Source organism: Cyanistes caeruleus, chromosome 3, assembly GCF_971803275.1.
Source record: "Cyanistes caeruleus chromosome 3, bCyaCae1.hap1.1, whole genome shotgun sequence".
Classification (NCBI taxonomy): domain Eukaryota; kingdom Metazoa; phylum Chordata; class Aves; order Passeriformes; family Paridae; genus Cyanistes; species Cyanistes caeruleus.
Genome location: NC_141703.1, coordinates 110,581,900 through 110,609,584, shown reverse-complemented (window position 1 = coordinate 110,609,584; position 27,685 = coordinate 110,581,900). Strand labels below are relative to the sequence as shown.

The following is a 27,685-nucleotide window of genomic DNA, read 5'->3' as shown; positions in this document are numbered from 1 at the left end:
AGCACTCCTCTGAAAAGGGCAAAACATTGTGGTTTAGGAGCATTGTTTAAATCAAATTAAATGGTGCAATGGGATTACAATATAATATGTCCTTGGCAATGGCATGACTGTTTAATTTTTACCAAATTTGTAAGTTTTCTTTCTATAATGCCTCATCATCAGTCTAAAGAGAAGTCAAGGTGGCATTCAAAGAAGAGAAACAAACAGATAAATCAGTGCTTCAGTATTTGTTGGTGTTCTACAGGAAAGATTATAGAGAACTGTAAGCCAAAAACAGTAGCAGTTCTGCTTTTCACCAAGGAGTCAACAAACTTCATTAATGTTTTGTGACGTTTGTTTGAAGGTAGTATAAAAATTGCAGGTGTTACTATTATAGTCACACTGTTGTCCAAAAATCTGCATCTCTCAGATATAAAATAAATAGTGGAACTTTGAAAGAAAATATTTTGGTGTCAGGCAGAATTTAAAAAAAAAAATAAAACAATTATACAACCATGATTATAGAATGAAAATAGGCTATGTGAATTATGAGCAAAGCTCACCCCCAGGCACAGAAAGTTCAAGTTACATAAACTGTAAAGGACAGGGTTGTGCAGCAATGCTCTGCTGCAGGGAAGGAGCCTGAAGGCAGGCTGAGCCGTGGACACAGGCACTCTGCTCTTCCCATTCTGTCTTTAGGGTGTTGTGTGCATTTATACTGCCCCATCTGGGGTATTTCGAGAATAACATGACCTCAGCTTGGAGGAGAGCACTTGTCTTGCTGAAGTACAAAGTCTAGGATTGCAGAATCCAAATTTCATATAACTGAAAGGTGTGCTCTAAAAGTCAGACAAAACTTTGTCCTAGCCAAATTATTTACTTATTGATAGCATGAAAAAAAGGTGTTTTGTGCTAAAACCTAGATTAATAACAACAGGAACTATTTATCTGACATGCATTACAGTTCCACTAAGCTATAAAGGCACATCAGATGCAGTAAATTTGATTAATAGATGTGTACTGCTGCTCTTAGCACATGCTTTCCTCTGTGTAACCATTAGTCATTAACTTCTAGCTGTTGCTGATAGATATTGCATCAGTTTGTAAGTACTGTCTTCCATTACAGTGTCATTGCCTATTGAACAAAAAAGAAAAAGGATTTGGTTGTAATAAGCTGAAGTACTGTACCAGGTCAATAGCTATTGACTAGGGCAATAACAAATTTGCCTGCTCACTGCAAATGAGGGCTTTTATCTGGTGCTACCATCTAAGCAAATGTTAACTTTTAAATTATACTGTTTTCAAAATTGCTGTGGAATATGTACTGTACAGGAGGAAAGAAATGCTAAACTGAGCCTGCTCAAAGGTAGATCTGAAACAGAGTTTTAATTCCCTTTTCTTATTGCTTCATTTCTCATTTGTCCTAGCTGCAGTTCCTAATCACAGAGAGCAGTAGGCAGAACAGTTCCTGTAGCAGGGAGTTCATTTCAAGGGCAATTTTCTGGGCCAAGGCAAACACACCATGGCACAGAATCTGGATCCACTCGTATTGCTAACCAGAACTCACAAGGGAAACTTTATTCCTGTTTGGTTTTGTTATAGCAGCACCATTCCTTGCATGGCTTGCCATAAAAGACTGCTTGATTGCCTCACAAATTTATCATAGATACTTGGGCACTTCATGAGAACATCCATGCTTCCTTTCAAGCCATTTTAGCACAGTGATAATTCTGGGAGCTCTTTTGGGTGTGCCAGGCCATGCTCAGGTGAGTTTTATGTCTTTGGCCAAGCTGCTGCTACTTCATAAACAGGTATAAGAAAAATAACTTCCTTCTCCAGTGCAAACACATGTGACCAGCAGTGAAAGCCGGGCTCTAGAGAAGCATCCTCATTTCTACATCAAGTTGAAGGCTTTCCATGAAAAGTCTATCAATTAAATTAAAGCTATACCTACCAGAAAAAAAAAAAAAAAAATCAGACTGCCTAACTATATCTACAAAAGGCATGAAAAAGGATCCCTGACTATTGTAACTGTACTGGAAGAAGTCCAGACTGGAATCTTTAATTAGTTTTGCTTGACAGTATCATACACAATAGTTTAAAGCAAAACCTACTGGTTCAATAAAAAATATCAATTTATGCAAGGATTTTATTACATTCATAATCTGTTTGTTCCCTTGCTCCACAAGCTTTACCCTAAACAGCTTCCAGTTCTTAGCAATCATTTCTAAGGAATTGTGTCTGTTTCCAAATTTTGACTGCTGAAGGGTATATACCTGTCACATGTACAAGAGGAATCTTTTTAAGGCATTCATTTTCTTTGACAGCATTATGTACATTTGTATTCTCCAGAAGGATTGTCAAAATAGTCCCTTCAAAAAAGGAGGATAAATGAAGGCAACACCTAAACCTCTGGTTCTGTGTAAACTGGGACATCGAGCCTGGGTTTGGAATGACACTTATGACTCCCTTATTGTCTCCTCACTGATTTAATGGCTTTCAAATTGTGAAGAGTACTGCAGTTCTGAAATCTTCAGGCACTCATTTGCAGATCAAATTTAAAGCTTGAATTGTTGAGTTTCTTTTCAAATTATTGTATATAACCCATTCAGTGCAACAAAAGCGCTAAAATCAGAGCACCTTACCTTGTCCATGAGGGAGGCAAAGCAGAAGCATGATCCTCTTTCACTGGAATTTACTGCATGATGCTCTTAATATCTGACTTTTTTTTCCAAAATAAAAATTTAGGACATAATGAATTCCTCTTTTTTCAGCCAAGACATTGTGCTCTAGGCCTTTGAGCCTTTATTTCAATGGATTTAATGTTGCCCTTTTCACCCACTTGTTAAATGAAGTTCAGAATCCATTTCAGTAGGTGACATATTTTGTAGCACTTGTGTTTACTGTACACATAATGTTGTATATTTTGTTGCTACACAAAAAGATTGAGTCACTTTTGTGGCAATATTGACAACATTCTTCCCTTGGTCATGGATGGTGCAATTGTACTCCCAAGAATCATGAGTCTGCAAAGTTTAAATGTGGTTTATGGACAATCCACTGTGGTGGTGAGACAATATGAGTGTCCTATTAGCCAGTGGACTTTACATGGCATTGATCATAATGCTGAATTTTTCTGATATTATTGTTGTTGTGCACATAATGACAGCAGGATCTCAGCTGTTGTGTTATAAATTGTTCAGTAAGTGGAGCTGTAAATTTAAATTTGGCTCATTCCCTTTATATTCCTTCGTACCCTTATTCATAGATAAATATTGCAACACATTACTGAGCCCAGGCCTGGCGTGCCCATCAAATTAACACAAAACCCACAGCCACCACCTGCCTTGTTAGCCAAATTCATGAGCTCAGTTTATTCAAGTATCATCCAAAATACAGAGCTGTGGGTTAGAGCTGTGCACCCAACACAAACAATACAAAGTATCTGTAGTGTGCTTAGTCTTGCAAAATAGGATACCCCTCCTGGCTGGTACTGGAAGAAATGTAATTAATGTTGATAGTCCTGAGCTGTTTTTACACTTGAATGCATCCATGTGGGCATTTCAAATTACACACACAAACCATCATGCTCCCACGTGTTGAAGGCCACTGGCAAAAGCTGAGTCCACAAAAGTCCCTTCTTCTGAATGATATATACTTAGAAGAAATAAGCTTTTAACCTCCTGGAAAAATTTACATTTGTCTTTCATGCATTACATTCTGAGAATTGAGTTCCAAAAATCAAGGGGCCATTTTGGTTTCCTGCAGTTCAAATCAGGCACATTTATTTCTGTGTTCTGCTTTTCCCTTTTTGCAGTGAGCAAGCCATACATTATGACTGTCAATTCTGCTTCTGCATCTTTCACAGGACGATAAGCAGTGAAGAAAAAGCACATTGTCAAACAGTCAAGCAGTAACACCCTGTTAACAGCAGCTTAATCTGACCAGGGTGCACTATCTAACATAACTAAATTCCATAATTCTGCTTTCATAGGTTACAGCTGAGAAACAGCATTTCACTTTCTTCAGGATCCTTTGCCTTCAGATGTCTGTGTTCAGACACACAGGACCTGACTTTCAAAGATATTCAGATGCTTTGACATGAGATGAAGTTCTAGAAAAATAGGTGACAAAAATGATTCCTACTAACAGCCGTAAAAAGATAAAGTCCTGTAGATAAGATATGGCCAGACTATTTATTTATCCTTTTCTTTTTAAGGGAATGCATGGTCATAATTTTTCATAATTAGCATAGTTATTAGCCACAAATGATTGCTTTTCCATCTGAAATATCTGAATACGATATGCAATTTCTTCCTCTGCCATGAAAGTAAAGAAGAATATGGTACAATAAGTTAAAGGGCCACGCAGGAGATGTATGAAGGGTTGGGGCTTTTTTAACAGCTGCAACCAGAAGATCAATGGATATCAGGGGGAGACAAGATTGCACTGTGCTGACAGATTTGCTGCACAACATGGCTGATCTGTTGCCTGTGCAGGAAAACCATAAAAGCAACGATGAGAGCAATTATAAATGACAATGGCAATTGCAGCTGACAGCCAAAGGAGTGAGGGGGTTAAAGAGTGTATAGAAGGCAATCAATAATCCCAATTCACAAGCTGTATTTGGTTGATTTATTTTGATAAGTGTACATTCATTTGTTCTTCTGTATAGAGGCAAAAACACACTAGTAAATGTACATGTGATTGAGCATGGGAAAAGACTGGGGATAACTCTGCATACACAGGGCATAATTCAAGTTGTTTTACCCCATTCCAGGCAGAACATCCTGCTACACCTTCCACTGGCAAGCAGGAAATAACTGTTTTAAATGGAAACCATGTTACTCATCTTCAAATATGTGTGGTTTTTCAATAGCAACCATTATTGGGCTTTAGTATTATTTATTAATATTTTTGTTTATCATTACCCATAGACCCTCCAGGTCTAGTCTCTCCATAGAAGCCTCTGCTGCAGAAGTTTGCATTGGGACATTTCCTCCAGCTTTAAGGCTCACACCCAAATTTTGAATGTAAAGCAACAAGCTTAAGATATCTTTAACAGCAGATTCATATTGTGAAGAAGAATTGAAAAATGGACTGGTAATTTTCTCATATAAATATCTGATTTTGTATTTTATGAAACATGAAAGTTAGATGTGAGCAAAAGAAACTATTTTGCTGAACATAATTATCTTTCTGATTTTTTAATATATGCATAGTTCAGGTTTCAGAAGAATAAATAACTTGGATGCAAACTGTTTGGGATCCTTTCCAAACTCCTGGTTGGAAAATCAGTTTGCAAAAAATACTCCTTCATAAATGTTACATTTCTTCCCAGATAAACATAGTGCTTTTAAATCAGGAGAGGATGATAAAGCTGTTAAGGGAGACACAATTGAAAGAGAGAAGCAATGTGGAAAAGAAAAGAATATGATTTTAAAACATCGTAATAGATGGTGTGAAGTTACAGAGTATTCAGTTTAAGTATGTTCTAAATATAAGCACAAAACATTAATGACAATCCTGTAAACACATTTTCAGAAGCAAATGTATTCAGTCAAACATTCTCAAATAGATTCATAACAACATCCATCTGTAAATATTGTCATTTTTCAACTAAACTTTAACAAGGTAATTTCTGCTGAATAAAATCTGAAAGCAAATAAGTTTAGCTGATAATGACTTCATTTCAATATTTTATCTAGAGAAGCATAGTACAGAATTTTTATCATAGTAAAAATCTGAAACAAGCCACTGTTTGCTAGAATTTGTACTGTTGGTAGAATTCACAGAATTGATTACCTTTCTTCCTGAAACAACAGAAATTTGTTAATATCTCCCTAGACTGACAATTATTAATTTACCCACTTTGGAAAGAGTTTCCTTTCTCAGTTTTTTTCCTCTCAGCTGTAGCTGAGCACATTCTTCAGCATGCAAATATTTCAGGTAAGACTGGCAATTTACTTCCATCTTTCAATGAATGCCTTTATAAGCATTGAAAGATGTGACTTTGTGGCCTAAGTAAACAAATACTGCCCAACATCCATCCTGGCAGAGTCGCTGTTGCCAAAACCAGCACAAGGAATATGGGAAGAGAGAGGTTTTACCACATGGCCTTCACTGAACACCAAGTGGTCTTTCAGCTGCAGGGAAAATCCTCTGAATGCAAGGGTATCAGCAAGGAGATCATTAACAAGCACAGCTAATTCTCTTTGGTCAGCAGCGTTTTTCAAAAAAAAAAGCAGAATTCCTCTCCATGTGCCTCAGCCCATCAGAGATCTGCCCACAACCTGTTTTGGTTTACCAGGTGTGGGCTGGGACACCTTCACTGAGCAAAGAGGATTTTCTGTCTAACTTAAAGATGTGTACATCTAAACCAGCATTTAATCCTCTTCTAATCAAAGAGTTCATTCCAAGCCACAATTCTGGTAATGACAGTGATCTTTCTGCTTCTAATCCTGGCATCTGTTATTCGAGGAAGTCACTTGGTGTTTGTTACAAGGAGGGAAATCAGACCTGTGGGCTTAATTTCATTGATATTACTGCATAGGGAGTTGTGAATGGTATGAATGTGAAATAGCGAAAGAAATCCTCAATTTATGTTGTACATTTGTTCGACAGAAAATCACTCAGCCCCAAGGGTTTTTTTTCAGCTGAACACAGTGAGGCTTTTTCAGATTTTTAGATTATTATTTAGAAGTGGGAAGTGTTTGTCTCCTACCCTTGGTTCATACTGTAACAGGGTAACAAAGCTAGAAGAGGAGAAAATCAGAGCTTTAGCTGCAGAACTGCAGAATGCACAGCAGGCTGCATGAACACATTCAGCTTCAGATGTCACCCCTGAAAAGCTATCTCACTCATTAAATTAAAACTTATTGCAATTTCTAAACACAAAGTACAAAATTAAAACCAAATCTCTGTTTTTATGGAAATACCATGAAAATAAGAAACTGAAAATTTCAAAGCCCCTGGAACTTTTTTACCCGTTTACCCCATCAACATTTCACATGGGAATTTCCTGACTTAAAGGACAAAGAATTCCAAATGGATAGGAATGCTCAGATTTTTCCTTCCAAAATAACAAAAAGTGGGTGATGAAAAGATAATTCAGCTAATTTTTAATGGATTCATAATTCCTTGAAATAATGATGTATAACAAAATGAACCACAAAGGTTTTGGCTGATACTGCAGGCTTTGTTTTCTTCTATCATGAAAACCATAATTTTAAAGTATTTTGTTTCCATCTAATAATGAGTGTGTGATAATGAAATCCAAATGTACAGCATACAGTGCTTGTGCAGTGTCCTGGGTATCATCATCCCTATAAACACATAAAGATTTCAGGTCTTTATTTAGCATTGTGCTAAAGCAATTTTCAGTTTATCAGGGACTGAAAAATACATATTTAGTAGACAGCTTAAGCATACACAGGTAGTTTTATCCCATAGAAGCTCAGCATTTCCATTTCTATTCCATTAAGACTACAAAGATGATTCAACACAGCAGTTGTTATTGCTGTCAAAAGCCTTAATCATATTAATGCTGTCACACCAATCTTCCCAGCAACCAGAACTTCAGTGTGCATTGACATTTAACACATTGCAAAATAAATGCCTGTAGTGTTTGTAGAACTCCTTTCAAGCAATTCCCTCATTTCCCACCCCCCAAATCACCTGTTTGTCTAGAAGTAGCAAGGGAAATTAAATTAGATGTTAATACTCTCCCCAAATATTCTGTAACTTACATCAGTTCCTCCTTAGGAACCACAAGCTTCTTTCAGCATTTGCATTTTGTCCCAGAGAAGTAATAAGTAAAGCCAGAAGTTGTTACAATTGGGGTTTTCTAAAATAGTCTCATTCTGTGTAAATAATTGTACCTCTGGATTTATTCCCATCTGCCAGTCAAGGAATGAGAGTGCAGGTTTGTAGGGAAGCATTGTCTTTCACAAGGATCTCAAGGTTAAACCCATCAGGGATGGAGATCTGAACAGCAGCTTTGCCCTGCCCAGTGTTTGTCTTCTTCACATTTCCAGGCAGACCCTGTACATTTAAATCTGGAGCAGAAATTAGGGAACTTGATATATAAAAGCAGGACTTTGAAAATATGTTCCCCAAGAGCTGGGCTAGAAGGGTCCATTCCTCAGAAATGAAGCCAAAACATAGGAATGCTTCATTATTTCCAAACCAGTAAACTGAAGGAAATTCAGAGTTAAAATCTGACTGAAAAGTAGGCCCAAAAAGGGTGGAAATAAAAAATCCAGACACCAGGAAAAGGCAGTCAAAGGACTCTATGAGATCTTGAAAATTCACCGAGAGGTGACATAATTATTTGTGTGTACGACGTCAACTACTCTGGTGGAATCTGTGGAAGCAAAATGGGACCACCCCTTTGAAAATCTGCTGCTGAACATGAGAGTATAAATTTCCCTCTGCACAGCACAATGCAGGTTTGGTTTTATGGGTTTGTATACCCTAAGGCAGAATTCGGCCTTCAGGAGTTTCACTGTGTTATTTGCAAGGTAATGGATATCCTCTCATGATCCACTTGGACTTGGTGGCCTCCAGAGGTCCTTTCCCACCTCAACCATTCTGTGCTCTGTGATTTCAGCAGGGGTTAAGCACAGTAATTATTGTCAATTCTTGTTATGCTCTAACATTCTGTGTTGCCTGTTGTGTTCTGTATTGCAAAATACTATCTAGTGATCTTGAAAATTAGATTTTTCTAAGACATATGAATTATTCAGGTAAGAATTTAGGCATACAACTCTATCAGCCTTTACTTTCATGGAAAAAAGCTCTAAAGTAAATTAAGATCATATTCTAAATCTCCAGATTATCGCATTGAAAAAAGTTTATGTTTTCTGAATGTACTGAAAACATGATCCAACAAATTCATCAGGGATACGTTTTTTCCCTGCTTGTGATTTTTATTTCCACTGCAAGTCAAGCCTTTTGAGTGCTCTAAAAATTGTAATCTGACATCATAATTTCAAATTTTTATAAAGCCATTCCTTATAAAAACCTTCCATATGTTCCCTCATAAAAGATTATGAAGTAATGTGCTATTCCTGATGGTCTAGGAAGGATAAATCAATAAAGTCATGTGAGAGAAAAGTCAACTAGTTTTCAGTAGTTTCCATAATGGATATATTTCAAATTATTTTGGGGAAAAATGCTCTAACCCTTCTTCTGACTTAGCAAGGAAACACCAGTAACAATAAAAATCAGGTTTTATTTTAGAATGGGAAGTGCTCATAACAGAAGTCAGTTTTCTCTCAGACATTAAGTGATATAATTGGAAAAATCTCTATGCAGAATCAAGAAAACTTTCTGCATTCTGTCCTCCAGTATTTCTTTACTAAATGTTCAGCCCACCCTGCATGAAAATGCAGTTTGGAGTGAAAGCAGCCAGTTTTCAGTGGCTTCCTGCCACACTGAATGCAAAAGCTCCTTGCAGCCCTCACTTGCCCAAAGCCTTCATCTGCAGAGTTCCTGAGAGCTTTCTCTTAGCTGGGTTTTAACAATCCCTGCATGGAAAGCATCAAAAGAACTGAAAATGCAGAAACAAACAGCAGTGGGGGTTTTTACATTAAATAACCCGTGCATTTTTCCTTTTTTTTTTTTTCCAAACCAAATCTGTGGGAAAGGAACAACAGACTAAAGTCTTCTTTTGATGCTGCCAATAAAGAGATGGTACTTGTGAAAACAAATAGAAGGTAGTTGTGACCTCTCTAGAACTTCTCAATCCACTTTGTTAAATTAAGCAGCCAAAGAGCTGCTTTTGAATTTGTAGCTGTTGGATGCTCAGAAGTACACAGCACATGAAATGGTCAAATCCACCTTGTATTGGAAGTATTGAAGTGTAATAAATCAGGAAAACCAGCAGTGACAAAGAACAGGGAACAGTTTTGTTGCTGGTGCAAGGCCATGGGATGTGGGCTGAGATCCGTGGCTGTTCCTCCTGGCTGGCCATGCTGTGACCATGCAGTGCCAATAAATGAGTGTGAATTAATGTCTGTGCTCTGGAGCTGAACTAAGCATATGGATTTCCTTTGCCCAGCCACCTTCTCCTGCCCTTCTGCTCAGTGGGATAATATCCTACTAACCCCATGCCAGTTTAGGATGCTGTACCAGTGACTTCCCTATCAAATTCCACCATTTGTGGGAAGATATTCCCCCAGGAACAGCAGTGAAGGTGGAAGGCAGGCTAATTGCTTCAGCACTCCCCCACTGCCTCTGAGCCCAGGCACTTAGCTGTAATTATTGTGAAACAGAAGAATTTACACTGAGTTATAAATTGGTATCACAGGGCTCAGAAAGTGGTGGATGACTTTCATGAACTGTCAGCTATTCTGAGTATTGCCATGTATTTCTACAGTTTCAACACATTTTTCCAACTGATATTGTAACTTATGTGGTTTCCCACGTTAGGGTGACACAATGTTCATCGTGTGTAACTGGGGAGCAGGGAGAGGTTGGGGTTTTCTCCTCAATAAATCCATGACTGTAAGCTGCTAAATAACAACTGCAGTTGAGGGCACTGAGGAATCATGGTTTAGTATTCTTGTCTCCTTTTTCCAGTTTAGAATCTTGTAGTGAAAGATCTTTCCATTAGTGTGAGTGCACCCACTGCAAAAATGAGTGTTAATTTTTGCAGGAAGCAGGAGAGGTGGGAAGCATGAGTCTCTGTATGATGTGGACTGACACAATGGCATAATTTCTCAATAAATCTGGTTAACAAGCTGACTCCAGGGGTCCCTTCCAATCTTACACATTCTGTGAGTCTGTGTAATTCATTCAAATATTTCATGAGTGTTATGCAAAAAAGTAAATATTTTAGTAACTTCTAAACTACTATAAATGCCCAAAGCTCCTAGCAAAGCTCTGTCCATCTGGTGGTGATTGACGTGGCTTAACAAGAATTAATTTGCTGTATCTGCAATGATTGTCACCTTCCCAATATAAAATCTCATAATCAAGTCTCAAACCCTTTTCATTGTGTACATGATGAAAAAAACCATACCTGGGGCTGGAAAAAAGTTCATCCTGGGCCTGTATTTTAATTTTGGGCCATGGATGTTTAAAGATGAATGAACTTTTAATCTCTCATTTGTCTGCATTTTTTTGTTGATAGATACTGGTCAGGGCTGAATGTTACCAACATTGTCCTTTTCAGAAGGTGTTTGTGGTCTTCTAGACAAGACTAAATGAGGTCTTGGTCTTGTATCTCTGAGTTCTGCTTAGTCTGAGACATTTCTGAGGTGACAGGAGACTGGATGGGATTCAGTTGCCTGAAATGACACTCAGTGCCTACTCTGAAATATCCAACTGCTGCTTTGCCTCTTACTGCCACTTAGAGAGTGTAAATATCCTGCTGATCGTGTCGTGTCTGCCACTCAGCTGGGAATGCCTCTGATTTTTTAGAGCATCTCAAATGACACAAACCATTTATGCCTAAGCAACTGAATCCAAGCTTCTGAGTGTGAGAGAAAAGTGTTATTTATATGTATTCTTTTAGTTATTTGCTTCTTATCAAACCTCAATAATTTTGGTTCTCTTCTTAGTATTCATAGATTTACTTGCTCTAAAATTCACTGCTCATCTTGGTTTTTTATTTCTGAATATGTACAATAAGTGAAATAAAGTTGGGGTTGTCTTTATTAATTTCTATAACAAAGTACCTTACTGTAACACTGTTAGGAAATGAGTTATTTGCCATTTAACAGCATTTAAATAGAGGAAAATGTCAATGGTGAAGCTGAAGCTGTTTGGCTTCTCTGAAGGTCTGTACATATGGTGTGTGACTCAGTGGCTGTACTTTATGGTTGCTATAATTCATATTTTGAAACAGAGGAGCAATGTTCTGTTTGGGAAGTCTTCATATGTTCATTATTTAGCCTTTATGTTTCAAGATGCTGTTTAGTACTAAACATATTGGAGTTAATGGAACAATTTCCATTTTAAATTTGAATTTCTGTGTACTGCATTCTGTAGTGTCTGTCCAGGATCACTTCTGCAAAGTGAAAGCCATGGAACTTGGAAACAAGTTCCAATTTTATAAGAATGCTAAAGACTTCTCTTGAGTGCCCAGAGACAAAACTTACCTTTAGCCATCAGATATAAAAGTACTGCATCTAGATCACCAATTAAATTAGTTATTTTTCCACAGACGGCAGCATGTCTAATTAACAAATTTAAAGGACATATGGATTGAGGGGAAACATTAGAACTCTTGCTTGAAAATAAAAGTATAAAACTCAAAGCTCTCTTAGGCTACTTTAAATTCATCAAGTGCACGTGTGTTTTGAGGGTAAATTTTCCTCAGTGTATTTTTATTAGTGGGGAAAAAAAAAATCCCAACAGTTGAGGGCTATTTATTTTCCTTGTTGTGTATAAAGATCAAGATGCTTTCTGTCTCTTAAAGGAACAAATGTGAAGTACCTGCAAGGTGAGGAAAACAAACTTGCCATTGCCTAACTTTTTGGATGGATGCTTACTTGATGCACTTGCAAAAATACCCAAATTATTCTGATCGTCAGTTTAGATTTATTGCCAGGTGGGAGAATCTTGACCCTGTGCTTTCAAGTGAGATGTGCAGAGCTGTCATTTCAGATCCATCTTTGATGCTGGCACTCACTGAGCACTAACATGAGGAAGTTGAAATGATGTCTGCAGATCTCTGTACAAATGCTGAAAGCTGAAACAGCGGATCAAATGCTAAGGCATCTTCATTTCTCACCACTGCTGTAGATATGTCACACATACTTATTTTAAAAGAGGTGGATGAGACAATCATTGTTTCCAGGAATAAAACTGTACCTGTAGGCAATGAGAATATAGAGTTTATTATATTGAAAGCATAAAATGTGTTGAGTTTCTGGTGAGAGCAAAGCAGAAAAGGGGCCATGTCCATACTGCCTAAAATTAAAAAGTTACAATTACATAAAAAGTATATTAAAAAGCTAAAAATCTTTAGACATCATCCATACTCCTGTTTTTTGCCTGTATCAGTATATTGACAGGCGTTGGGAGGTTTGACAAGAAGCTCTGACTGATGGTGACTGATGATGACTGATTCTTGACACTGAATTCAGTATTTTACCTGCAAATTCTGGTTCTCCTTTGCCCCTTGCCTGACATGACTTTTGTCAGGTGGCTTTAAAATATTGGTGTAAAACAGCTTTGCTGGTATAGCCTCACCTCTACTGGTCTGTCTTTGATTTGAACACAAAATTGTAACATGTCTCTATGGTGGAGTCATTTGGAATGCATTATGAGTATCCCACAGGTGCAATTTGCTGTTGAAACACCAGATTTTTCTATTGCTCCTAGAAGTTCTGGAATTCTCCATTTGCAAGCTGTGCAAAAAACCTTTTTCTGGTTAAAGCTGTGTATTGTATGACTTGGTTAAAAAGCAAACAAAGGCTTTTAACTGCTTTTCATGAGATCTGTTCCTGTGAAACCACTGTTAACTCCACAGAGATTTGGTTATTCTTTCTTTAAACAGTCAACTTCTTTTGTTAGACAGAGAACAAGTCATTTGATTAATGATCATTTTTATTTCTTTGAAAGGATCCTTTCCGACCATTGGTGTGAAGTCTCTTTCGAGATTCCTGAGGGCGGGATTTTTAAATAGCATCCTGGCCTCACATCCAGTGGCAGGGGGTGGATCTTTACCCCCCAGCATTTCCTCTGGTAGGTATTCCAGCCTGTTCCCACACATCAGTTTTTCTCCTTCACTCTCTGCCCCATCTCTCCACACATCTCAGGGAAATAAAATTTGGTATGGTTCAGGCAGGGAAATCAGATGTCCTTTCCAATAAAGAGACAAGCCAAAAGGAAATGGCAAAGGCAATAACTTCTTGGGAATGAGCCATTTTCCTCAATTAATGTATAGGAGAAATTGTGAGGGTAAGTGGTCTGCAGTTAAGTGGCCAACCTAAATATTGGATGAGAAAGCCTGGTATCCTCTAGTCATCCATTTCATGAAGCGTTTCTGTGCTCCAAAGAAGAACTTTACACATGCCACTGTCAAATCTCAGAATTTGTGGGATTCTATGACTCTTCCCTGAAAATTTATATAGCATTGCTAAAACATGGATACAAAACAAATTTGGAAAAGGAAAACTTAATTATGTACTAATTTTGTGTTTGTGGGTTTTGGTAGCTGCAAGTTATATCTCATGAAAACCACCTTTTTTTTTTTTTTTTAATAACTTTTACCATGATTTGAACTCCTGTAATCCTGTTTAAATGAGTGAGGACAGGTTAGAGGCATCCTTTCCAAGACAGGTTACTTGTGTAGTTCATTCTCTTCTGGAGCCATTAAACACCATCTTCCATCAAAAGTAATAAATGAAAAGTAAATATATATAACTACAGTTAAAACTGAATCAATGTTCCTTTCCAAACTACATATTTCTGTGTAAAAATGGATCTGTGCATGGGTTAATGTCAGTCTGGTATCTTTTCTGGACATCCTGCATTATCTGTAGTGTTACTTAAAAGTTTTTCTTGAATTAAAAAAAAATCTTTTCTGGTAAAAAGAGGGAGAAAATTGGAAAATTACATAATGTTATTGACTTGCTATACAAAGGAAACTATTGTACTTCTTTGTGCCCCATTTTATCTACTGCAGTAATTCTAATTACATGATGATTCTTACTTTTTATTTCAAGTGCTATTTTTCTTTCTTTGCTTTCTTTGAATAGAAGCATCTCAGCAGCTTTGATGTCTTTTCTTATGACTGTTTGGGTTTCTTTTGTCAACAGTTTGTGAAATGCTTTCCATATTTTTTTCTCCATGGGATATCCAGAGTGTTTAATACCCTTTAGGTGTTGTGGGAGTCAGCATCACAATGAAGTGGTACCTGTAACTAAACAACTATTGAAGAGGAAATAAAATTTCCCATAAAAATTCTCTGTTTTCAACACAGTGTTATGTAGAGCATCCCACTGATTCTGTTAAATTACAAATGGCCTCAAATTCATGAACAGCCTTCTCAACTACCTTGCTCCACTTACAAGTCAATTTTATAAAATCCTCAGGACTGTTGTTTTTTGAGTGCTTGTAAACCTTTTGATCTTATGGACTTAAAACTCTTAAACGTAGTTTATTTAATGAAACTCATTCATATTGCCTTGCTATTAAATATATTTTACTAATAATTGATACAATCTGATGAAACATTGAAAATGGGAAAAAAAATGGGAATGCAGCTGCATGATGTGTAACAGTTAATGGAGATAAATGTTGCTTGATCATGTCAAAAGCAAAAAAAAATAAGTGAGCAAAGCAGCAACCCCAGAGAAAGGGAAGATTTTCAGTAGTTGAAAGTCAGTGAAGAACTGTGATATGGATGAGATATGTTCCTTTGAGGAGGAATGCATGGGGGGGTCAGGTGGCATGAAGCTCTGCAGTGCAAGTCAGAAATTGCTGCCAACAGTTGAATTTCAACAATCTTACCTGGAGTGCTTCTATTTAACTCTTCCTTTTTCACTTTATCATATTTACATTATATTAAGCATGGTGCACATTCTGAACTGCCTCTTTTTGTATCAGAGATGACATGGGGATGCCCTTTCCAATACTCAGTTGCTAAAAGCAGCTTTGCTTTACGTGTGAACAAGAAAAAAATCCCACAAGTTTTTGAAAACAAACAAAAAACAACAAAAAAGCCACGAAAACAAATCTTGGCAAGGTAGTGCTGATCTGGAATGTAAGAAACTCAGAACTGACTCTCTTGCTGTGCAGGATTCAGTGGAGATGTTTGGGCTTGTGTAAGACAGTAGCTCTCATAAGCCTAACTGAGGCACTTAACATTTAATAACTGCAGAATTATAACCTAAGTGTTTCACATACTGGTTATGGGTAAGATTTCAGTTAATTTAACTACATGGGAGACTTAAAATGACAGCATTATTCTGCTATTAGGGTCACTGGGAACAAAGATAATGAGATGCTTTTTATTTACCAAAACCTTTAACTCAAGCTAAGTGGCAGATTCCCTTCCAAATACTCAGAAAATTTATTTCTTACTAAAGACAAAATGCTTTTAGATCTTTTTTCTACAAAATTCACCACAGATGTTTTAATGAAATACAGAACTAAACTAGAAAGCCTGCTATAAATAAGTGTCTGGAAAGCAGCTTGGCAGGGCCATGCAGCTGTTGGTTTCCTTTTTTCCCTTCCTACTTTAATCTCAGTAGTTGAGAGGAGTGTATTTCTTCTACTATTGCATTGACAGCTGATGTTCAGTTTTGTGTAATTCAGTTTTTACACTGTGCAGAGATTCTCTTATGTAAAAGGTATCCTCATTTAGCCAGCTTAAAGATTAATTTATGCTGTTGGGATGAGGAATTACATCTTTCTGCATAAATAGATTGTCTCAAATGGTTTTTTTTAAGTCTAGACATTACTTCTAATGCAATAGTGCTTATATTTGATAGTTACATCAAAAGCCTGTCACTGCTGTACAGGAGTTTCACCAGAAGCAAAACTTCAAGCAGGCATGCAAAATTTATCCTAGATTCTTGCAAAAACAAACCCATTTGCAGACAGTTGCTTCCATTTTATTTAGCTATCATTTATATCACAAATTACTTAAGTCCTCGTTATTCCACCTGTTAGCAGAAGGTCTGCAATGACAGATGGATTCACATGAGCAATAAGTACTTTTTCTCAAGTGATAGCCTTGCATGTATTAAATAGAATTCTTAAACCACTTAGCATTTACACTCCTCATCATACTGATGCTGGCTCAAGCTGTGGAAGCTTCCTTCATGAGACATGAAAACCCAAATTATAAATGGCCAGAGCTGCATCTCTCTTCACATTCCAGCTCTTCCAAACTAAGCACCCTGCTCTTTGCTGCACCTGGGGGAAGCTCTCAGCTCGCTCCTCTTGCAGCTCCTGCTGGAAGTGACATGTCAAGGGTTTGTTGTGTAAATGCCCTCCTGGCAGAAGTTACAGGCAGGAAGCTTCAGGGTGCACCACTGCCTTTGAAAAGCCAGAGATTTCTCAGCTTGATGAGCTGGAAAGGAAAAGAGGGAGAGCAAATACCTCTCCTATTGTTCCTCTCAAGCTGAACTCCTTCACTGAGTTTTTCTGTCAACAAGAACTAGAGATGGGTGCCAGGCTATGAGCACCCATGGAAAGGTTCTGTTAGTCAAACCTCTCTTTCAGACTGTTCAGCTGCATTAGCAGGAGAGGTGGGAGAGCAATCAAAATTATTCTTGCCATAAACTCCTCTCTGTGAATATCATCTCCCCATGTGGTCAGCAGCTGGACCATTGCCCCTGCTCCACTCACAGAACCCCTTACTGAAGCTTCTGTGAAAGTATCCTGATGTTACTTTTTCAATGGAGTATGACCATCACTTATTTCCTGACACTTTATTTGTGAGCCTGAACTATCCAGCTCCTTGACATTGTAGGGAAAACAGAAGCAAAGACATTTGGCTTGATGCAGCAACCCACATTCATGAACCTCAAAAAATATATTGCATGCAAGAAATTGAATATGCACTTACTTTCCAGAAATTGGAAGTTATTTATATATATATTTATGTATAATTTATTATTATCCTATATATTTATGATTATATAGGATATATAGGATGGTTTGCTCACTGCTGTCCCAGACTCCTCTTCAACAAAAATCACATTCTACAGAGTCTATCCCCTCTTCAGTGTTTTACTGCTTAGTTATTTAGGGCTCTTTGTCTGACACACATTACAATGTTCACATTTATTCCACAGAGCTCCTCAAAAAACTCAGGCATAATTGTAGAGTACTAAACTAGATGATTATCAGTTTTCTTTTGCCCAAAATTAATATTTTATTACAATTTCCAAGTGCACCTGAGCGAGCCCATTATTCTTGATATTGTATAAACTGACACTTGAAAGCAAATTGTATTGACAGACCCTTATTGAACAAAATTACTCAACAAGAACCATCAAGGAGCAATTGTACATTGTGAATTCAACTATGATTATAGTACTCCAATAATGAGAAAAGTAACTTCTCTTTTTCCCCCCCAGTCAATGTATTTTTCTTCACTCTGAATTCCAGCTCCTACCCTTCTATGTTTGCTGTTAAATGAAAATTGCTAATTCTTTCCCAGTGACTAACAAATTGATTCTTCTGTTTCATATGAATGTCCTGGGATTCCTGAGCCAAATGGCTCTTCCAGTTTATTCTTTCCAGCCTCAGTGCTGGAATGTTTAGTTTATAAACCCTACAACTAATACATAATGGCATGTGTTTTCTGAGAAGTTCAAATGTAGATGGACGTTCCCATTAGGCAGGCAGGGAGTACTTCAGAACCAAAGTAAGGATGAGCAGCAAGTAGCATTTATACTGAAAGAAACATATTTTATGCTGGTAAATTAGGGTTAGGATTGAACTGTAAAACTGGGATTAAGCTCTGAGCGTAGGATGTGGTAAAAGAAGGTTTTCATTCTTCATCCTTGCTAAATGTCTCATTTCATGCTCAGTTGGTCTTGGTAAACAATTCCAAACATTTAAATCCTAGAAGCCCAGGAAAATGTATTCACATATGTAATCATTTTTACATAATATATGCTCCTATTGCATATTTTTAAAATCTGACTACAGAAAATGTGGAATTTATTGTTAGAAGAATGTTAGTTGAAGCAAATTGCTGTTCTTTACTAACAGAAGCAGAAAGATCTGAAGAAGAGAGCAGGAGGAGCCTGACATGTACACAGAAGTATATTTGTAAATGAGATGCACACAGATTTTCTTTGTTTTATGATTAAGGGAAAACTGAACTCCCTTTTTGGGCAGTGGTAAAACACAGGATGTAAAAGCATAATCAGAACCAGTTCATTTTTGTGAGATGGGAGGCAGGAGAAACAGCTGACTTGAACAATGTTTAAAGAATTTTGGTCTGTTTTAGGTAGAAAGCCAGTGTGCCTTTACCAAATTCAACTTGCTGGAGTAAGCATTCCCAGGCCCAAATACTGAGTATGGGAAATAATCTGCCTAAATCTGAATTTTACACAGTGGTATTTAGGCCTGCACAGCCTTTTTAGGTGTCTTGTGCAGTTGGTGAAGATTAGACAATCCTGTACAGACTCGTATCACCTGTCTGTGACACACAGGTGTGTCAGAGTTGGAGGGAGATGCTTGATAGTGTGTGCCTTCATGTTCTAGAGGTATAAACTCCTAAAGAGAAATTATGAAAAACCCTAGGAAATCACAAAAATATCACTATGTTAAGTCCAGGGCATCATGTATTTGTGGGAGCCCTTACTTGTGATGTTTTGTTTTCTTAATTTTGGATTTTGCAGCTCACACGTTACAACCAAAGGTTCCTTTGTGGGGTTTTTTTGTGTTGATGTGTGACCTCCACTACTCCAGCACATGAGAAATGATGCCTTGCTCATAAAGGAAGAGTGGTGGATCATGAGTTTCTTATAGCTCAGTGGTATCTCAGATGTTTAATCTTTATATAGACTAAAGGGAAATGAACAGCTCAAATAGTAAATGGAAAAATACATAAAGGATATCCTAAAGTCATGTCAGAATCTTAGAAACTTCTCAATTAGGCATAATATCGAAAAAACAACAACTGACATTTTAGAATAGGATTGAAATAATACCTTACCCACATCATCATGCTTATGAAAGCACAAAAACCTGTTTCATTGTAGCCTTAGGTATGCTTTTAAAAACTTTTTTAATTTTTTATTTTGCTTCTTTTCAAATTTACATTGTAGCTTACAGCTTCTAAATATAATGCCCCTATGATAACAGGTAAATTCACAACAGAGATTAAGTAGGATTTGCTTCTTGTGTTCCCTAAGAACTTGTTTTGAATTGTGGCAGACTGAATATGAAGTGCAGAAGCCCCCAGAGCACAGATTTTACATTGTTTAAATTCCTTTACGTGCTCTGGGGTCAGCAGGGCAAGGGATCATGGATGCAGTTGGACTCTGTGGTTTAATTCTGAGCCAAAGAGCATCCCTTGCTCTTTGCACAGGAGGATGTGGATTGGTATGAGCTCTGAGGAGCTTCAGGGTGAGATGTCATTAGATTAAGTGAAATATGCTGAATTTCAGTTATAAAATAACTGAGGTGAATTGTTTTGGTTAATCCAACCGGGCAAAAGTCTCTCTCTTACAATGAATTTGAACAGATTGTGTTATCTGTTGTGATTTTGTTTTTCTCTTATTCTTTGCTTCAGTGTTAAAGCAGAAGTGCCAGTTTTTCTATTTCTATAATATTATTTTAGCCATTATTTCTCTCTCACCTACCCATCCCCCAAGTAGTGACAAAAAACCACCTTATTTCTTCTGGTTTTACCCTCTCCTGCATTCCACTTGCTTTTCTCATGGAAAGATAAGGATCAGAAAATGAATCATGGAAACAACATAGCTGCTTTCTCTTTACAATTCTACTTTCCTTCCCTCTAAATCTTCCAGAATATCTTCTGGAGGCACACTGGAGGATTGATGTGGATTAGGGTTTGCAGGAGCAGCAGGACTGCTCAAATTTCTGTTGTCCAAAGCACATTCTCCCTTTGTGAGGAACCAGGAGAGCCACTTGCAGCCTGCGACACGAGGGGAGGGACAGAAGGTTTGAGAAGGTATTTCACAAATACACATACAGACTTTTCCTCCCTTCCAAAACACAGCCACAGGCACAAATTCTTGCCAGTGGGTCACAGGGCAGTAAGTGGAAAAGCAATTAATGTATAATTACACAAAAACAGCTCAGAGAACGGGTTTATATTATGAAATATTTTTAGATTATAGATCCAGATTCAGATTGTGTGGATACAATAAAGCCTCAGGTAGCAGTGATAGCTGTGTGGCCATATCTTACTAACATTTAAACAGTATATTATGGTCATTCCTGTGTTTTGAATTGTAATTATTTCATTTTGCAGAAGTATCTTCCCCTGACTAAACTAACTTAATGATATTAACTTGTTTATTAACTTGTTTATTAATGATATTAACTTGATTAACTAATGATATTTGATATATAGGCATGAGAAAATCCAAAGTGCTCTAGCAGCAAAATAAATAGGTGATTTCCTGTGGCAGCCAGATGTAAATATGTTACCCCATGCAGTTTGCAAACTCTGGCTCCTAAACTCTCAAAAAGGAGTTTGGAACTGTGACTTCTTTTTGAAGCTGTTTGGACACAGGTCTTCATCAGGGGCCTTCTGTCATGTGAGTCAGCAATTCAAGTGTGGTGGTTTGCAGTAAAATTCACTTTGGCTTCATGTGAATTGATGTGGGCTAACAATACAAAACTAAAAATGCAAAGAAGCAGAATTATTTCTAATCGCTTTTTTTTTGTTCATAATCTTTAGTTTCATTTCTTTTTTCTTTCACACATTTTGTATTATGGAAAAAATGTTTTTTATTAAGTGAAATGAATTCTTTCTGGTGCACACAAATGCATTTTCAGTTGTGACAGCAGAGAAGCAGCTGCAGGGCCATGGCTCTCTGGTTTGGCAGTGCATGGAGCAGGTGTCAGCTCCAGGAGTGGCTCCTGGGCATTCCCTGCCTTTCCCTGGGATTGCTCTGGGTGCTGGGGGAGGCTCAGCCCCCACTGAGGGGGTGCCCTGTGTTTGGGGCTGGCTGATCCCTCTGGCTTTAGCAGGAGATAAATCCCTGGGCAGCCAACAGGACATGGCTCTGGAATGAAAAGATGCCTGATAGGGGGGTGATTTCCTGAGCCACGTGGATTCTCATCTGCAGAAGTGGTGGAGCAATATTTTCTAAATTGAACCAGGGAACAGGTGCCAACCTGTGCTGATTTAAGTGAAAGAATGGGTATCATGTGTTTATGTTAACAAATCTATCCCCATAATTGGTATTAGAGATTTTATTATGTCTTGAGAAAAAGAACGTGTGCTAACTGTTCTTTTTGGAGGATTAATCTTACATAAAACATTCATTAAAGGAGTCTTTGCTGCATTATTTAAAATGACAACAGGAGACAACAAGCTGAATATTTTGTCATTGATATGACACTTCAGATTCTCCTTCTTATTCATCACTCTGGCACTCAATTAAATTGCATGCTATCAAAACCTTGTGTTGTGAAAAAAAAATACAGAACTAAAAATATATACGTGTGAATTTCAGATTTAATCGGTATTTTACATTATTCTGCAATGTATGGCTTTTTTTGCTTTGATTTTTTTTTTCATTCCTGCTTATTAAAAAGATGTCAAGCAGATTGATCAATGGAAAATACAAAATTGCAGCATATTCTCAGGCAGCATGACATCAATACAGTTTGTTTGTCATTTTCACTGGTTTTATTTGAGTGGCACTGCAGTACAGCTGAGTGGGAAAACTCCAGTGAGGAATTTTCTTAGGGAAAGTTGTCAAAAGCAGTCAGCCTCTTGGCACAAGGTGGGAGTTGTCTCAAAACAGTGAACAGCCCCTGCATCTTCTATAGATTCATCTCAGTTGTGATAAATTGAATTCCTGTCCTTTCCCTGCCCCATGCCAAAGCCCAGTACTGCTCCTGTGTGTTCAGTGTGGCTTTCTGAGGTGCTGGAACTCTGAAATGGATCTTCCAGAGACACAGTTACTCCACCTGCAAGGAGGGAACAATATCCCACATGTGTCTGGGCAGGAATATTTATGGTTTCACAAAACATCTGAGAACAGAGGATATGGGATGATACCAGTGTGTGTGTTGTGTATAAATACAGTTATTATTTCATGTTGTTACCTTGGCTATGTAGTAGAATGATACATCTGTTATAATGTGCTGCAAATTATAAATGTGATATGTGTAGTGTGTAAAATCTGTATTTGGGGTTCAAACCTGTTGCCTCAGGGCACTCTATAAATTCCTCTGCTTTAAAAAGTCTTGTCTTCTCACAGTACTCCCCACTCCAGCAGTGCTAAGCATCCAAAACTGCTGCAAGTCTGATTTGTTTGACTGATTTGATCATTGAATCCATCTTCAAACATTTTTATTTCATCCTCCCCCAATTCAAACGAGAAGCTGTGTGCTCTCCTCCAGCAATGCCTGCAGTTTTTATCTCCTTTGTTCCAAGCCCTCAGCCCTTTTCAGTGTCCTTTTCCCATTCCTTGTGTGGCTCTTGACTGTAAAACTAACTTGGTTCTTCAGATCCTTTTCCTGTACCTGTTCCTGTATCCATGTGGAAACACTCCCCTGAACTGGGCAATTCTTTGGGCTGGACATTGGGTGTGTTCCCATGCCAGGAGGTGCAGCCAAATTTGTGGAGGTCACTATCACTCCCAGGAATGCCTTCACTGCCATCTGTATCCCCCTGCTCTTTGTCCTTAAACCTATTTATTCTCCATCCTTTGTGCTGTAAGCAATCCTAGGAGAATAACTCAGTGCCTTCCAGCTTTGCATTAGCTTACCCCTCGATAAAAACATCAAATTTTGCTTCTCTGTCTCAGAGACTTCTCTGCTCTACTCCCATTTATTCATTCCTGTTCTTGTTTTGAGGAAGAAGAATTCTTAAGTACAATGAGAGCAATGTGAATTTTTGTAATCTAAGTAATGGGCTTTTTTAAAAATTTATTTAGATGCAGACACTACAGTAGTCTAGAAATCTCCCAGTATTATTTTTAAAGCTAGTTTTGTAGTCCTCTTTAAAACTAAAGCAATGTTTTGTGTTTGTACAGGGGTCCAGCACATAGAAGCTTTTCTGAATTCAAATTGCACTACTTTATAAAGGATAACATAAAGAATAGGATTCTACTGTGTACCAGAGTTTTTTACTGTATCTTCAGGCCACCCTAACAACAGCTGGGACATTTTTAATCCACAGGTGCTCCAAAGTCAAATACTGTGCTGGCTAAAAACGACTGCCACAGCCTGGCTTGGAATACTTAAATAGCTCAAGGGGAGGGATAAATTAAACTTGCAGCCAAAATCAGGTGGCTTTTATCAAGTGCTGTCACTAAAGACCGGATTATTTGAGAATTTAGGTTTGTGTCCAGATTAAAGATTTGTGCTTCAGATAATCAAGTGATGGAGCCAGCTTTATTTTCATGGTGTCATGACACATTGTGGTGTCTTGACACAATCTCACCTCAATTTCATTTGAAATTTAGGAAGCATGGCAAGTGATACAGACTGAGTCAGTGGGAAGCTATCAGCCTAAGTGGCTAAATTTATTGATGATATGCTGATTTTCTGATATACAGCAACCTGTTAGAAGGAAAATGCTGCTTTTTTTTGGTGTATTTAGTGCCATTCCTGTGCTGTCACTTGGAAGAGCTGGTTTTGTGTTAAGGAATGTCATTTCAAGTCATTCAAGTTGAGTTGTTTAAAACCTCCTTGCCCAGTGGAAAAAAAAATCAAAATCTCTTCTTTACAGAGAGATTCTTTACAGAAAGATACAGATTAAGGCATATAAAATTTATATATATAAAATTATGTTAAAGTATACATGTGCCCATAAATAATAATAAATATTATATATTAATTAAATTATATTCATAATTTAATGAATATAAATATATCCTACATATTTATATATAGTTTAATATATTTTATATTTTATATCGTAAATATAAATTAGTATAATTGTAATTCAAATTAAATAAATATGAATATGTTTAAACAATTTAATATAAGAATATTATTTCAATCTATTTTATATTATAGAATTATATTTTATAATTTACATTATATGATTAAATAATATATTAAATATATTTCACAGTTACTTTAATCTAGAAGCATAGGGTCTGAGCAAAAGGAAGTACAGGTGGGTTTGTTTATTTTTGGAGGGAGGAATATTCTGTGAGAGAATGCAGAAGAATTAATAGTTCTGTTTAACAAGTATGAAAATAATTTGTTTGAAGGATATGAATCTAAGGAGCATAAAAGCTGTAATGTGAGTCTGTGAGCCTCTAGAGAATCCTACAGCTTCTGGAAAGTGTAGAGTGCCAAAGGATTATCCTCAAGAAATCAGGGGTGCTGCTTTAAAGCTCTATTTGTCCTTCCTTTGAAATGCATATTTTCCATACAGGTGTTTTAGTTGTTGATTTACCCAGAATGAGAAATTTCTGGTTAACTTCTACCTGACCAAATATGCCATCTGAGAGCCAGCTTCACACCCCTATTTATTGAGAAATGCTATTGTCTGCATCAATTCAGAAATTACTACTTGCTCGAGAGGGTTTTGTAGAGTGTAAGATTTTCTAGCACCAGGCTGCAGTTGGTTTAATTTCCTAGATTATAGGATTTTCCTTTCATGTGGAGGTGTCAGCCCTGTGACAGTAAGGAAATGATAAAGGTACGGGAATCTGGGGCATTCATGTGCTTGGAACTAAAGAGAGTGGGATGTACAACCAGTCATCATGAGCAAACTGAACTAAAGGAAACACGAATTTTTAAAATGCTCTGATCTCTAAGAGCTTAAAAGTGATGTATCTTTTCAGGTTATAATGCAAAACTAAGGTATAAAGAATGGGTACAGATGAATATAATTGATTTGGTGGCAGATGCCCATCAGCAGCTGAGTCTAAATATTCAGTTGAAAAGAAAGAATCTGGTTATTCTTCACACTTCCAAGGGCTATCCAAAAAGACTATCAAGGCATCTGGGAATTTTCACACACACAAAAAAATTGTAGCATTGTGACAACACTATGAAATGTTTTATTCATTGAAGATGTGAACATGAGAGTCAATACAGAAAAAAACACAAATATTGTTAGAGGAAATGAGGAATATGATAGGACCTACAGAAAGACCAGACTAAGCAGAATGGGCATCACCAGGAACCCAAAACTCTGCATTTGTCTGGCAAACACAGAAATGGATCATTCACCTTTTTAGATTGAAGGTTAACTGTGACAGCTCAGGAGAAATACCTGTCTGTGGCCTGTTGTACCTTGTGGACAGTTAAATTAACACTATTAACCAAACTGAACAGAAATGCACAATTGTGCTGGATCAAAATGCTTTATCAGCCCAAGCACTGTGCTTGTTTCCTCATCCTCTCATCCAAAAAAATCACAAACATAATTTGAGCAGGAGATGAAAAAAAAAAGTGATGAAAGAGTCTTCTTTTGGGCTTGAAAAACACTGTCCCAGCTAGTGTGGAATTGGGGAAGTGAAATGGGGGACTCACAGAGTCAGCACTTGGCATAGCTCTGGTTTCCCACAAACCCCAAAAGAGATGGGCATTCCCAGGAAAAGTGCCATTTTAAGACTTTTCACTCCTTTCCTAATCTTGCTAACATTCTTCTTCATTCATTTTTTTGTGTAGAATGGCTGCTTTGTGATATTAGTAATTCTAAGAATTGCTGTGCAGCCTGTTTGGCAGCCTGATTGCCCCTCTCCTATCAAGCACTTGTAGAGGGGTGTTTTTTAAAGGTTTTCATCAGTGAGGTGGTGTTTAAGTTAAGTATATGCTTCAAAAGTGTATCTTCAGATTTGGATATCCTTTCGAGAAATAAATGTAGTGTCTTGTTCTGCTTCAGTTTGGATATGGTGCCACCCTGGGACTGTGCTGGTTGAGCAGAACCTTGATTTGGGTAACACTGTATTTAGGTATTTACAAACATATGAATTCAGAGTTTTGCTGGATTATGCACACCCAATGCACACATCTAGGTCTAGGAGAGCTTTTTTTTGTGAGACCCCGTTCTATCTGTCTCCTGTGTTCCTAAGTAACTGAGATATTTTTCTTTGAGAGGAAAATTATGACTCTCAGTTTGTAATTCCTTGGACTTTGCTCATGAATATTTGGGTTTTGCCTTAATTCAGATAACATTCCAAAATATTACACGGCAAGTCGTGCTATTTGGAGATAGCAGGTTCTTCTTTGATCATTTTTAAGGGAGAATACACCAAAGTGAATGATGAGCATTCAGCTAAACCAGTAAGACCAGTAAGAGCCCAAAAAAATTTAAAATAAAAATTAAAAAAAAAAGGTACAGAAAATAATTCTTAGGGAGTAACACAGGGAATTGTGTTTGTGATATAAGTGAGAATTTTGGAAATATTTTTTATATTCAGCTACTGTGAATAACCTCTGCAGAACAGCTAGAACTGTAAAAGCCCCATAATATGTCCATAATCCTAATGTGTCTTTTTGCTGTTTTGCAGGCAGACCAGTAATGATTGTAGTTGAATACATGGAGAACGGATCCCTTGACTCCTTCCTGCGGGTGAGGTGCCATTTTCTGATGACATTTGAATCAGAAACCATTCTAGGTTAAGATTTTAAATCATTTATCATGAATTAATTTCTACATAATGTTATTCATGGATTTTTAGTGAAGAATAGAAGCCTGTTCCCCAGGGTACATTTCTGACGTACAGTAATACATTAGAGCACGGCTAGGAAAAAAAAAAAGATTTAAACTTCAGAATATAATTGATTTCTTCTACAAAAGTAGTTCCTGTATTTAGCAAAATGTATTTCAAATTGTGTTTTTGTGAAAGAAAAGATAAATTGAAGCATAAATGCCTGGCCTTATGGAAGTGGTTCATTTTTCTCAATCACCTTCAAAAATACTCTGTTATGATTTTTTTGGTTGGTGAAGCATAGAATATACCCAGTAATTGATTTATAATATTTATGGCTACTTGCATTTAACAAATTGAATTAGAACACAGTTCATGGGTGAAATGTCCTGACATTAATTAACCCCCAAAGGTCCTTAGCAAACATTAAAGAAGGGCTACAGAAAATGTGAGTAACA

The 27,685-nt window shown here is 37.3% G+C and overlaps 1 protein-coding gene across 8 annotated transcripts in view; it reads left to right on the top strand.

Annotated features, from left to right (window-relative positions):
* EPHA6 (EPH receptor A6) overlaps positions 1-27,685 on the top strand; it is a 371,203-nt gene that overhangs the window by 293,173 nt on the left and 50,345 nt on the right. For 6 of the 8 annotated variants that reach the window (XM_086884182.1, XM_086884181.1, XM_086884187.1 and 3 more), the window contains 2 exons: positions 13,555-13,677; positions 27,087-27,148. In XM_086884182.1, coding sequence (XP_086740308.1) covers positions 13,555-13,677; positions 27,087-27,148 — 185 coding nt within the window. The remainder of the gene's footprint in view (positions 1-13,554; positions 13,678-27,086; positions 27,149-27,685) is intronic. The other 2 variants (XM_086884184.1, XM_086884183.1) reach the window with 1 other exon arrangement.